We start from the raw sequence: 15072 nt of genomic DNA on the forward strand, positions 1-15072 counted from the left end.
TTTAAAAAACATATTTTATTAACATTTCTTATACTTGTGCTGACAGTAAGTGTAAAATACACATACCCAGATATCTATATTTTGAAATTGTCAATAGCAGAAACATTCCTAACAATTTATCTCTTTGACATAATTGCTGAAGTTGTTTGGGGGGGTATATAGTTTATTTAGCTGTTAATATAGAATTTCAGACTGCTTCAACCACCGATGGCTGACAGGTCCTGGGGAAGAGTGAGTTCGTAGACCTGCTAACTGGATGGCATTATAAGACACACATTCCCAGGAACATTAGCAAACAGGAACACTAGCAGACAGGCAAGAATAGCCTACTGCACGTTATGTTCTGGCATTGACTAACACTCAGCTGCCAAAGCTGATCACATGGACCAGGTTCCTTTGCAGAAAAATGCTTTGAAGCTTGAAAGATTTGCTGAAGAAGAACAGATGCCCAAATGCAATACCCATTTACAGCAAGAAGGAAAAAATGTACAAACCAAGATTTTTACCCCAAAGAAACACAGTTAGTCTTTTTTGCTCTTGAGAGTCATTACTAAAATACCCGCATGTAAATTATTTGGGGGCCAGGGAAACCTGCTTCTCCCACCACATACTGAGTTCTCCTGTGAGTGCCCACATGGAGTCCCACTCTCCAAGACAGCGGGATGGGTCCCAAGTCGGGTGACAAAGTCCTCTGGGGAGCATGACTTCTTGGACAAGCCTGGCTTAAATTCCATGCTACGAAAAATTATATCCACTAGAACATGAGCTGCGTGAGGTGACAGATTTTGTTTTGCCTTTTTTCCTTTTTTTATCTCTCTTTTTTATTGTTGTTCAAGTACAGGTGTCTCTACTCCCCCCCCCCCACTCCCCACCCCAGCCATCTCAACCTCTTACCCTTGATCCTACCACCCTTTGGCTTTGTCCGTGTGTCCTTTATATGTATTCCATGACAACCCTTCCCCCATTTCCTCTGTTATCACCTCCCACCTCCTTTCTGGTTACTGTCAGTTTATCCTTTTTTTCAATGTCTCTGGTTATGTTTTGTTTGCTTTTTTTTATTAGGTTCCACTTATAGGTGAGATCATATGGTATTTGTCTTTTACTGCCTGGCTTATTTCACTTAGAATAATGCTATCCAGATCCATCCATGCTGTTGTAAAGGGTAGGAGTTCCTTCCTTCTTTCTGCTGTGTAGTATTTCACTGTGTGAATGTACCATAGTTTTTTGATCCATTCATTTACTGATACTTAGGTTGTTTCCAACACTTGGCTATTGTAAATTGTGCTGCTATGAACATTGGGGTACATTAATTCTTTTGGATTGGTGTTTCAGGGTTCTTAGGGTATAATCCCAACAGTGGAATTGCTGGGTAAAAAGGCAGTTCCATCTTTAGTTTTCTTAGAAAATTCCGTACTGTTTTCCACAGTGGCAGCACCAGTCTGCATTCTCACCAACAGTGCATAAGGGTTTCCTTTTCTCCACAATCTTGCCAGCACTTGTTTTTTGTTGCTTTGTTTGTGATGGCCATTCTGACTAGTGTGAAGTGGTATCTGACTATGGCTTTAATTTGCATCTCTCTGATGTCTAGTGAGGCTGAGCATCCTTTCGTATGTGTCTGACCCTCTGTATGTCCTCCTTGGAGAAGTGTCTGTTCAAGTCCTTTGCCCATTTTTAATTGGATTGTTTGTCTTCCTGGAGCAGAGTCATAAGAGTTCTTAATGTATTTTGGAGATCAGACCCTTGAGGTGACAGATTTTTTTAACCATTTTGTTCACTGAAGTAACTTTGGCATGTAAGGTACTTGGCACTTAGTAGGTTCTTAATAAATAAATATTTTTGAATAAATTCATATCAAAGTATAAGCAGAATATACTCTAAAAAAGTTTTCTTTAATGTAATAGCTAGATCTTAAAGCCATGGGCACTGAAATATGTCCTGGACTTCCTTCACAGAATATTGCACAATCTGGGGTCTTATCAAAGTTATCTGACCCAGGACATTTTACTCCACTATCTATGTGACTTGCCTATGTCATGAGCAGTGACATGAAGCGGAAACTGCGAAAGGCCCAATAATCCACTTCAACAAAGAAATAAATAGCACTTCCCCATCTCGGCCCATCACTTAAAGATGTAGTAACATCATTGGAACCAGGAGCTGCTCACGTCCCAGTTGTCATGCCCATATCCATTACCTTGTCATGCCCAGGGTATTCTAGAACCGCATGTGAGACCTTGATTTCCTCTGTCCTTTTATTTCCTTGTAATAACATTGCTGGTCCCTCCCTGGTAAAATTTAAGAGAAATTCTGTAGAATTTGACAAGGATCCAAGAAATATCTGCCCTCACCCAGGATTTGGAGCAGAGACCTTTACATCCCAGAGCCGGTCCAGTTCAGATGTACTTTCCTTCAGGAGCCTTCCCTGTTTCTTCCAAACTCACTTGGCGTAGTCATTCTCCTCTTTGATCCCATCATACCTTCGGCCTCTTTTAGGGCAACAAGTTGAATGGAAGTGATCAGCGAGTAGCTGCTCCTCCCACTAAACTGTAAGCTTGCTAAGGGACCATGTCTTACTCCTCCTCAGCAATGTTATTGGGGGAAACACATTGCCTGCAGTACAACAGTGCTTGCTGAGCTCCCTGCTCCCTCTCCGTGCCCTCCTGTAGCGGTCATCTTTGACGGCTCTATGTGAAGACAGAGTATATGGAATGCCCCTCTGACACAGTTGAAGGCACTGTGTTAATTATCGGACATTCTCTTTAACAGAGGATGTTACATCTGCCTTAAGAAACTGTTGTCCACAATCTCATGATGCACTGAAATTAGGATCTTCATTCCAGGTTACAGAAACCCAAATAGAACTAGCTTAAGCCAAGTGAGGAATCTATTATAAAGATAGCATGTCTCCAAGAGACCACAGACAGAACAGAATGAGGCTAAACTTTGAGAATACATGGACTAGGGACTAGACTGTTGGGAAACTTGAGTCTCATCTCTGTTCTCTCTGATCAACTTTCTTTGCTTTTCTGATCCATGTAAAGAAAAATCTGACTCCCCTTAGCTTCAAAATGCAGTTTTATTGTACTCCAAGGACCCAGAAGAGACTAACTTCAGTTCGAGTTCCCCATCCTCCCAGGAATGACTCTAGTCGGCCCATGTGCATCAAGTGCTCGCCTTAGACCAGCCAAATGCATCTGGAAGTAGGGCTTAAAATGTGGCCAGCTTGTTGGGCAGACAATCCCATAAGTGTGTCCACCACACTTTCAACTTCTTTAGTTTCTAAGAAAAACATGTGGTCAGAATGGACTATTTCAAATGTATTAATGGTGGTCTCTATAACATATAAAGTTTTTCAAAGCACTAGTATTCAAATTTATTTCTCTTAATGCATGGCACCAATAGAAAATTTACAAGTATATATGTGTTCACTTTGTTTTAAAAATAAATTTATTTTATTATTTGATAATATTGACAGCTTATATATCCAGGGACATTTAATATATGCAAAACAATTATAAATACAGGTTGAAAAGATATGAAAGTCCTTATAATTCTTTATTGACATCAGACCTAGCAACTTTCAAAAGATAACATTAACAGTTCAGAGTCAAAACAAAATTCTCCAGTCTGAAATGACTTGAGAGATTCCACTGGTCAACCAACATGTTCAGGAAAGAGGAAACATTTACACTTTATTGTTTTTAAATGCTCAAACAAGCATTTGTGAGCATTCTTAGTGTCAAAGAAAGGGCATGAAATCAGCCCATAAGGAACCTTAAAAATAAAACATTCACAACATGAAGCAGTTGTATATAATCCTGTTGTAAGGATGGTTATTCAGTAAGGAGAAAAAACAGATATAGTACATTATCTGTTGTTTGACTTAGCTCTCATTGATATTGGAGCTCTGTCTGTGTAACACAGAGGCACAGCCTCAGTCTCATGTAAAACATGATGTGGGATAGAAGGTGATACACAGCTTCACCTTTTGTCTGAATTCTCCACTTCACTTTGTACATGAAGTCTACACTTAAAGGAAAATTTACAGAGATTCTGGAAAAGAAGCTGCTTGGCTGACAGGTGCAACAGCCAACGTACAAGAATTTGGGGACATCTTCCATCTGTTTTTGTAAAAGATCCACCCAGGCAATGTAGAAAGTTCCATATTCTAAATAGAGATTTTGCTTATTCAGTTTTTAAAAAGTCCTTCTTAAGTATACTAAGGAGTTAAAGGAGCGTTTGGCAAGATGGTCTCAAGTAACAGATGTAGAGACCTGATTTCATTGCAACAATTTTCACCCGAGAGTAAATACAGTTACTACTTATTGGAAGAACAGAAGTGAGGACGTGGTTATACCAGTCTCTGCCTGGGCTCTGCTGTGCTCTCATTGACCTTTATCCTGGTATCAACAGCATCTTCCAGTGATGCTGTCAGTACTTTAGTGAGCCTGAGTACTGCGGCTTAAAGACTGCCAGGCATTTCCTCTCCATACCTCTATTCATTACTTTGTCTAGGGGGCAAAACTCTGTTTGCTTTACTAAGATAAGAATTTATTCATGCCTCTGAGCATTTATAAGGGAGCAAAGAAACATAATACAAGTCAGTGATACAGAAAGCATGGTGGTTAACAGTAATGTATGCTCAGGACTCTGCATTCTCAGCTTCTGCAGGAAAATGATGGCAGCATCTCAGTCACAGCAACACCTAGTTCAGTGGAAAGTGTTGAGTTGATGTTAGTGAGTGAGGCTGCAGCAAGTCTGATGAACGAAAACGATGGTTCCGAGCACATACGTCGAATTGGGTAAACTTGGTTTCAGGTTCAGCTCTACCAATTCCTAACTCTGCAAATCCGTATGAAATTATTTCACTTCTTTGGGTCTGTTTCCATAGATGGGAAGTGAGGATCATAATAGATATCTCAGAAGTTCTTGAAAGGATTAAAGGAAATAATATATTTCAAACTCTCAGCACATGGTGTTGTATGAATGGGAGCTGTGTTGTTAACACAGTTTCTGAGATCTAAACTCCTTCCTACTTTTCCTTTTTGTTTAGTGATCCTCGTGACAAAACTTAAGTGGAAGTTTATAAATATATCTTGTATTAACTGGGTACTTTCCCCCAATTACTAAACAATAATACAATTTATTATTATTATAAGAACAATAGTAAACAGCACGATCTATCACAAACATAAATACATGACTTAAAATTCATTTTGTTAGCTTGTTTCCTGAGATACATTCTGTCCATTTTCAATTGAACAAGGCATTTTGTATCTTGCCACCAGCCTGAAGGCACCTTCATAGACTCTAGGAAAAAGAATAAAAGAGCAAGCTATTTAAAAGAAATGTACTACATATCCCCTAAAAAATCTGGAGCCAGTGTTTCTGTTTCCAATTCATTAGCGTAGGAGAACATTGTAATTTCCTGTGAAGCATTTACTATGCCCCATTAATCATCTGGGAGTTTCTGGGAGAGAAGATTCTTTGTAAAGCTGGGAGAGCTATGGAAAGTCACTGCCTCTCTCTGGTCAAATGTGAACGAGGAAGCATGTAGCCCAGATTACTATTGGCCTAACAGGAACTAGTCAAGGTTGAAGCCACCTCTTCAGACAGTGAGCAGATAGAGAGAACTCATGTTTTCCTGTGTGGAGGCCTCTGAGTTAACCAAACATGAAGACTACCTTTGCTTTGGATTGCCAGTTCACCTGCACCAAACACTTCCTTCATTTCAAATCAGTTTGGTTGTGTTTGATGCTATTACAGCCAACTTGACCATGGCTGGGTGTGCTCGCCGTGTTCACTTTGCTCCCTTGCAGCCCTTCTGTGCCCTACTGTGCCCTCCTTGGGTTTACTCTACAGACTACATTACAAGGGCTCCCTTGCATTCCTGGTTCTTGTTGGGTTTAGCCAGTGGGAGGCACCTGCTGAAGACCTGAAGGGAGAAAGAGAGAAAGTTTGGGGTATTTTCTCCATATCTTGCCTCCCTCTTTGTTCAGGCTCCAGCAGTAGTTACTTCCTTCCACAGCAACAGCTCCTGCCTGGTGAGCCCTCTAGCAGCCCACCTCTCAGTGCCGAGGGAACACAACTCCAGGCCTTGAGGGCATGGGAGGGGTGGAGCCTCCTGCCATGGTTGGGCTCCAGGAGCCTCTGTGTTCCTGTGGGTTTCCCCAACCCTACCCCTACTACCCCTATGCCCACCCCAGTCCCTCCATTGAAATCTGTTTGTTGGATTATCCCAGAGGATCTGTGATTCCTGCTGGGACATTAAATGATACAACATTTAACAACTGTAGGACAGTGTTTGGCGTATGGTAACTGCTTGATAAATGAAACTATTACTCTAACATTACTATTGTTATTTCCTTTCAATGGAGATGACTGAACTAAAATACCTGCTCTTTGTGCCCAAAAATGAGGAAGAAAAATATAAAATAACTATACAACCATGCAAATTTAGAAAACTGACTGATCTTGTACATTAAAGAAAGTATACAGAAGGCTTCTCTCCCACATGCATGCACTTCTGTGATAACATGCCAAAGAAATACATGGGAAAATTTTTATTTGAATGCAGAGTCTATGAAAAAAATCTATTTATTTTTAGATGTTTTTAAACATAAGCTCCAATCAATGATTTACTAGATGTAATTGAACCTCATTTCCCCAGAAATGTCACCCAAATAGTTTCCCATCTAACAAGTTTATCATACTCACCATTAAGCAATACTAGTCTCTTGAATATCTTCATTTACAGGATTTATATCTTTACCAAGATTTGTTATATCTTCTTTCTTTTTCCTTCGAAGAGGACTTGGAAAATGGTGTTAGAAATTAGCATGGGCCTGTTAGTTCATGTGAAGACAAAATTAATCATCAAGAGAGCAGCCTATGACTTTATTTCTAGACTGTTCAGAGTGCATAGGTTCCTTTTTTCTTCAATGTTCGAGATTTTCCATTAAACCATCTCTTTCCCCAGGCTGTTGATAGCTATAGTAAACAACAGTGGGATAGAGCACAGCTATATATATAAATAGAAAGAATATGGTACCAGAGTGTTGATGGAGCTTGGTTAGTACAAGAACATTTTTCAGAACAAGTCATTAAAAAAAACTGATAGGGCATCATCTAATGTGTAAACACAGTACAGTGCACATTGGAAATAGGCATAAGAAAACCAAGAGCACTTCTGGATATATTAGTTAAACTGCCAGATTCATTACAAAAGTTGGCCTGTAGTCCCATTTTCTTAAATCAAATTCAATACCTCCATGTTCATTGCAGTGTTATTTACAATAGCCAAGATTTGGAAGCAGCTGAAGTGCCTATCAAATGAGGGAATAAAACAACTATGGGACATTTACGCAACAGAACATACTCGGCTGTAAAAAAGGAGATACTTTTACCCTTTGCAACAGCATGGATGGACCTGGAGAACATTATGCCAAGTGAGATAAGCCAGTCAGAGAAAGACAGATATGATTTCACTCATCTGTGGAATCTAATGAACAAACTGAACCAACTGGGAAAACAGACACAGACTTATAGATGGAGAGCAGGCTGACAGCTCTAGGCAGGAAGCGAGCAGGTAGAGGAATCGAGCGAAAAAAGAAAAGAACTCAGGGACATAAACAACAGTGTGGTGATTGCGGGGGAGATGGGGTGGGCCAAGGGGGAAGAGGGAATAAATAGTAGTGGAAAAATACAATAAAAATGAACTATTAAAACTTTAAAAAAATCGATGTCATAAAATGGGCCATTTCCCACTCTGTCCAACAGCTGCCCTGCTCTAAACCTGTCAGTATCAAAACTCCCTTTTGCCATTAAGAAGGTAAAATCAAAAAATAGCTTTCAATTTTATAGCTGGAAGGAATCCTGCACATGATCTGGTTTCATCTTCTCCTTTTACAGAAATAAAACTAAAAGTTTAAGATGTTAAGAAATTTCTCCAAGGTCTCAAAGATACTCAACAGCAAGGACAAACATCAGCGCCTCCCAGGACCTCTGCTTGAACTTCCCCTTCCTGAAGGTTGGGAAGAAGGGAGCCGTGAGAGGCCTTTTTGGTCTGTGCCGTGGACCAGGAGAAGCTGCAGCTGTTCCGAGGGCACTGGCTTCTCCAGACAGGAAGATAGCTCCTGAAGGCTTTTCAGCCGAGTACCAGGGAGTCTGGCAAACAATTCGATGGGTTTCCAAAAGTACCTTAAGTTTTGTACCAGGCCACTCTCTCTCAAACAAAAGCAAAATGCTTCTTGAGTCCAAAAATTGTGGTATATAGTGACGAGTAACAGGAAAGAACAAGGGTGTAATTATCGTTTGTAAATTCAATTCATTATTTGGATGTGGCCCAGAAAAAAATTGTGTTTGTGTGTTCCCACCCTTCAAAATTAATTTGTCATGGTATAGCTTGAGAAAACCAAGTCTTATTTAGCCTGCTAATAAATTCACATAAAATATGATTAACTTTAGGACTAAATAATTGTTTTCCTTAAATTAGGAGATTTATACAAATTTCATTTTAAATTCTAATAATTGTGCTCAGTAAGATGACAAATATCATGCATCATGTGTTTTGTCATAAATAAATCCTTTAATATAAATAATGGCAAACCTGGGAAAGGGAGTTAATATTTAAATTTAAAAAAAGAAAAAAGAAAAGTTAGGAATAGGAGAGGAAAGGAAAGGAGAAAGAAAAGAACAGGTCAGCAGGATACCTACCATTTCTCAGGTTTACTTAGAATTAAACGGCAAACACTCACTGGCAGCACGTGCAGACACCAACCACCAGGATGATCAACGTCACCATAACCGCTGTCAGAGAAATCACCAAAATGTGTCCTGTGTCTCCTCGTAGGTAAAAAAAGTCAACTCTCTCACATCTTTCCCCAGCGTAGCCCTCATCGCAGCTGTAAAAGAACACGGCACAGCGAAAAATACGACTTTTAGGAATCTCTACTTCTTTTTAGAATAAACTGTTTTCATTAGTTGTAATTTATAAAGAGTACAATTGCTTTTAAAATGTTAAATAGCTGTATGTTATTGCGTTCATGAGTAATTCCTCTTTCTTTGGTGAAAATGTTATCACTTAACACTGTTAACAATATGTCTACTATAAATAAATAGGGATGTTGACAATTTTCTATAATTAGTTTGAAATTTTAGATTCTGAGCATTCAAGATCCCCAGAATTTCCCATTTCATCATAGAGCATATAAATAGTTTCAAGGCACCCAAGTTCTCTTAGTATAATTTATTTAAAAATTATACTGTTTTATATGATCAAACGTGGTAATGTGCATGAAAGTCCATAGACATCTGCCTATATATAGAAGTTTTGTCAGCATTATTCAACACGATCTCTCTCTCTCTCTCTCTCTCTCTGTGACTTGCATCCGTCAGTTCTAGTCCCACTGCTTGCAGGTGTCACAAGCAGGTCATGCTCTCCTGTTACTCTTCTAGTCGCCACCTCCCCAACTACATCCCCCCGAACACTGGTTTCTGGTTCCTTTATCTGATCCTCCAAGGTCGCATTGTTGGATCTGGACACCATTCCCTCTACTCTCTTCTAAATGGTCTCCCTGTGTCCATGATCCGATAAAGTGCAGTGACTAGAAGTCAACAAATGTCCCCACGAAGCTTTCCCTTTCCTCCTTTTCTCAACTCTCTGCCCATACAGTCTTAGAATTCACTTCAACTCAACTGATGCCCCAGGTCTGAGGTGACAGTTAAGGGTCTTTCTGACCAGTTAAGTCTTGTGTGAGCAATACTCAAGAAGCTCAAGGCTCAGTGACTTGGGGACTACCCACACTATTCTCTGAAGAAGTGTGTCATGTGCTTACAAGGAATGTAAGAAGTTTGAGGACATTTGAAGCCGAAAGTATTATTATAACATCAGTTAAAAGTATTTTTTGTTTTTTTCAAACTCATTAAAAACACAAAGATATTGGTCATATTATATACTGTATTTTGCTGTGCATTAACGTGCTTTTGTGTAATGTGTGCCCATGTTTTTGGCCCAGGCTTTCAGGAAAAAAAACTTTCCTTTTTAATTTTTTAATTCAATTATTTATTTATTTATATTTAGAAACAAGACTGGTTAACATGTTCCAGGGTATTCTTTTGCATACAGATATTATTATTGCTTTCTAGAGTTCAATAATTAACTTTTAATGCTTAAGCATAAATAAAAGAATTTAAAACACTGATAGATATGGAATTAGCACTACCCATGTATAATGTGCATCCTTATTTTTCCCTCATAAATTTGGGCAGAAAAGTGCACATTATACAAAGCAAAATATGGTGAGTCTGAAAAGGAAGAAATTGAGTTTCTTTTTAAAAAGATATTTTTAACTTTTATTACATTAATACAAGTTTTACATTCAGATATCCCTGACTTCTTTAAAAAGATAACTTCTGTGCAATCTTTGCTTTGTTTTGTTTTGTTTTACTTTTTGTTTTGTAAGAAAAGATTAGCTGCCAGGCTGTTCCCCACTGTATGTTTGACAAGGGCCAGAACAGTGAGTTCCCACAAAGCCTGCATTCACAAATAAGGAGATCCCTTGATGCCAATATTGCAGCTGATACAATGCTACAAAAAATAAACAAAATGAAACTAAAAACAAGCTCGGTCTCAACCATGGTTGAAAGGTGAGGTTTGATGCAGGCGCTGTAGAAAAGGCACCTAACGCCACCTACTGCCAAAGGGCCCCGGGATCTGTGATAGACAACTCTGCCTGCGAGGGAGCTAGGTATCATCACTGCAAGGTTAAAATAAGGGGAAAAGACTGAGAAGTATTTCAGAATATTAAAAACCTCTTGCACATGGGCCTGGCACCGGGGGAAAATCACTTTTAATAGCATATGCAGGATGAAGTTTTCTAGAGTCTTCTTTTTAAGGCCATAACTAAAATCTTATAGTGTTTTCCAATTGGCTTAAATGTTCCTCTAACAAGTTTACTAAATATGGCATTTTTAAACAATAATTTCGCCCATTGAATACACAGGAATTACTTGATGCTCTTTTAGAATGTTTTTCTAACTGTAAACTCTGGGTTCTGTGGCTTAATCACACTCTAACTCCATTTCCCAGTGAGCAGTACTTCCTGCAAGTTACAACCCATGAGCCGTGCTGGAGGGTGAAGTCTTACCAGTGACAGTGGCTCTCATGTTATTTTATTCTCATCAGACCTGTAATAACCTATGTGCTGATGGTTATTTCAATGGGAGAGAATGAGGCAAGGGTACAAGTTCCTAGTAGATGTTTACTAAATGCTGAATAAATGAGTTATTATAATGAAAATCAATCAAATAAAATCTAAAATAAATTTTAAAGATGCTCATTACCCTTATGGACTTTGCGAAATCAGACTTGGGATCACTGTTCTGAAATAATCAACAGACACTTTTCCAGGAGATTTATAAGTATTAATTCAATTGATTCTTAAAACAACCTTTGAGGCAGGTCTAATTATGAATCCATTTTACAGATGGAGAAGCTGAGTTATACAAATTGAGTGAGTGGGGCTGGGACTGAAATGCAGGAAGTTAACTCCCAAGTTCATGCCTCAGCCTACATCTATTACCGCTTAAGTAAAGTGTGCTGCATAAATAAATAAAAATCTTGTCTCTGGAATCAAATCACCTGCATTCCAAGAGAATACAGAAGAAGCTGATAGAGGATTAAAGGTACTTGAAACACACTCTGGTATTTGTCTAAAAACAAGAATCCACAAACTCCTGTGATTCCACACAAAAGGAGATACTTCCGGTCCCCACATAGAGCATCACCACAAGCAGGGCGGTTTTGCCTGAATCCACGCTGCTCCAAGTCACCTAGAAGATCAGGACTACCAGGTTCAATATCTCCCCCTCATCTCTCAATACAATTTACAGAACATTTACTCTGTGCTTGGTACCATAATAAGCAATTTTGCATAACATGTTTATTTTGAATATTTTTCAATACTTCAGAAGAAGATGTTATCAGTCCATTTTATACATGATAAAACTGAGGCTTGGGTCCAGCCAAGATGGAGGTATAGGTAGATACACTTTGCCTCCTCACACAACCAAAAGAAGAACAACAACCAATTCAAAAATGAAAACAACCAGAACTGCCAGAAAATCAAACTGTATGGATGTCTGACAACCAGGGAGTTAAAGAAGAAACATTCGTCCATACTGGTAGGAGGGGAGGAGATAGGCAGCCAGGGGCAGAGAGGACTGAGGCAAGGTGGTGGCTGGCTGACTAGGTGGTCCCACATTTGTGTGAGGATAAGTCAGGAAGAATAACTGGGGACTGAGATACACCATGAATCCCAGGGTTCCAGTGCTGGGAAATTAGGCTTCAAAATCCCTGGTTGTAAAAACCTGTGGAGGTTGCAGTGGTAGGAGAAATTCTCAGTCTCACATGAGGGTCCATTCGAAGGACCCACAGGGTCCTAAACTGTACACAAGCACACTCACCAGGGAATCAGCACTAGGAAGGTGCAATTTGTGTGTGGGTAGTGGGGGAAGTGGCTGAAAGTGGGGTGACAGCCAGGCAAGCAGCATTGTTCTCTCTCTGACCCCTCCCCCGCACACAGTGCTACAACACAGAGAAGTAGGTTGCCTCACCCTGGGGAATACCTAAGGCTCCACCTCTTACAACAGAGCAGGTGCACTGAGATAAAGAAATATAGTTCGAATGAAAGAACAGATCAAAGCTCCAGGAAAACAACTGAGCAATGGAGAATTAGCCAACCTATCATATTCAGAGTTCAAAACACTGGTAATCAGGATGCTCACAGAAATAATTGAGTACAGATGCAAAATAAAGAAAAAAAATAAAAACTATACAAAGTGAAATAAAGGAAAATATACAGGGAACCAAGAGTGAAGCGAAGAAAACTGGGACTCAAATCAATGATTTGGAACAGAAGAAAGAAATAAACATTTGACTGGAACAAAATGAAGAAACAAGAATTTTAAAAAATGAGAAGAGGCTTAGGAACCATTGGGACAACTTTGAACTTTGAATGTTCCAACATCTGAATCATAGGGGTGCCAGAAGGAAAAGAGGAAGAGCAAGAAATTAAAAACTTATTTGAAAAAATAACCCCAACCTGGTGAAGAAAATAGACTTCCAGGCAGTCTGGGAAGTTCAGAGAGTCCCAAAGAAGTTGGACCTAAGGAGGAATATACCAAGACACATCATAATTAAATTACCCAAGATTAAAGATAAGGAGAGACTCTTAAAAGCAGCAAGAGAAAAGGAGACAATTACCTACAAAGGAGTACCTACTACCAACTGATTTCTCAAAAGAAACCTTGTAGACAAGAAGGGGCTGGAAAGAAGTATTCAAAGTCATGAAGGGCAAGGACCTACATCCAAGATTACTCTATCCAACAAAGCTTTCATTTAGATTGGAAGGGCAGATAAAGTGCTTTCCAGATAAGGTAAAGTTAAAGGAGTTCACCATCACCAAGCCCTTATTATATGAAATGTTAAAGGGACTTATCTAAGAAAAAAGATCAAAGCTATGAACAGTAAAATGACAACAAATTCACAACAATCAACAACTGAACCTAAAATCAACAACAACAAAAAATTAAGCAAACAACTATAAGAGGAACAGAATCACAGAAATGGAGATTACATGGAGGATTATCAGTGGGGAGCGGGAAAGGGAAGAATGGGAGGAAAAATGCAGGGATTTAAAGTATAATTGGTAGGCATAAAATAGACAGGGGGAGGTTAAGAATAGTATTCGAAGCGGAAAAGCCAAAAAAATTATATGTATGACCCATGGACACAGACTAAGGAGGGGATGATGGATGGAAGGGGGGTACAGTGTGGAGGGGGATAAAGGGGGAAATGGGACAAATGTAATAGCATAATCAATAAAATATACTTTTTGAAAAGCTGAGGTTCAGGAAGAGTAACTGACTCATTGTTAACATTGGCCATTATTGGTGGAAACAAAATCCTAACTTAGATCTGACTCCAAAATCTGTGTACTGACCCCTGTGCTTTTCCACTTCCCATTGATTCTATGTTATTTCACCACTGTGATGGTGTTCCTGGTTAAGGCCTTGATTTTGACACTCAGCATAGTATTGGGTGAACCATGGTAGAGAGAGAGTCATTTATGCACCAGTCATTTCTTGAGAACCTGTAGACTCTAGTGCAGGGTATTTGGCACTGGAGCACAGAAACGTGTGAGCCCTGAGCCCTGTCCCCTAGGTGCTCACTATCACAGAATGGACATTTAAAGAAACCAACATTTATGCTTCAGGAGGAAAGAGTTTGCATAGAAGCAGGACTGGGTGGCAGAGGAAGGACATTGGGCTCACACCTGAATGTGTGTCTGAGAAGAGGAAGGTTACTGTGGGTATCCAGGAAAAGCCGATGTTGAGTTGCCTGTAACACATCAGTCAGAATGCGCTTTGCATACCATCAGCAGAGCTTGTGCCATATGCCATGCAATGGAATGTAGAATTTCAGAGAAACATCTGACTCTGTGATGGCGATGTGGTTAGAAAGTTCAGCCAGGAGCAGGGCAGGTTTGGAGACCAAGGAAATGAGTTTTCACCTCAGACGGAAGGGACAGGTGAGTATTGATCTTAGGGGAGTAGATCACACACTGTGGTGATCATTTCAGAGGGCGGCAACATTAAAGACCAATAAATGTGCAGACACAGGAGCTAGTTAGAGAAATGGGCTTGGGTTAGGGGCATTTATATTTTAAAACTCACTGTATTCTCCCAGACCTGTGAGCAATTATATGAAATTTAAAAAAACAAATCAACTCTATCTTTCCCAATGCACAAAGACACAGTTTTTCTTATTTCCTTCCATTAGCAATTCTTATTTCCCTCTAAGTATTATCCTTTATATTTATTTTTAAATTACATTTAAATATAATTAAATTTTGAAGAATCCATGACTCAAACATTCCACTAAATTAGGGATTGAAAGTACTATTCTGAGATACTTGTTTTTAAAAAATGTGTGCTGAGGAAATGCAGAGAATATAAACATTCTATGAATTTTAGGTAAAAATTATACATAAAAATCATCTTGCTCTTCTA

The 15072-nt window shown here is 39.3% G+C and overlaps 1 protein-coding gene across 3 annotated transcripts in view; it reads right to left on the reverse strand.

The window, feature by feature from the left end:
- Positions 1-3712: 3712 nt before the first annotated feature.
- Positions 3713-15072, reverse strand: part of BTC (betacellulin) — a 47447-nt gene continuing 36087 nt past the window's right edge. For 2 of the 3 annotated variants that reach the window (XM_037035505.1, XM_037035503.1), the window contains 3 exons: positions 8757-8903; positions 6718-6813; positions 3713-5310 (listed from right to left, as the gene is read on the reverse strand). In XM_037035505.1, the coding sequence (XP_036891400.1) occupies positions 6720-6813; positions 8757-8903 (241 nt within the window). In that variant the 3' untranslated portion in view covers positions 3713-5310; positions 6718-6719. Of the gene's footprint in view, positions 5311-6717; positions 6846-8756; positions 8904-15072 lie in introns of those variants that run through there. The other variant, XM_037035504.1, reaches the window with a different exon arrangement.

The sequence above is a fragment of the Sturnira hondurensis genome, unplaced genomic scaffold, assembly GCF_014824575.4.
Source record: "Sturnira hondurensis isolate 20B ecotype Veracruz unplaced genomic scaffold, ASM1482457v3 Scaffold0022374, whole genome shotgun sequence".
NCBI classification, from domain to species: Eukaryota; Metazoa; Chordata; class Mammalia; order Chiroptera; family Phyllostomidae; genus Sturnira; species Sturnira hondurensis.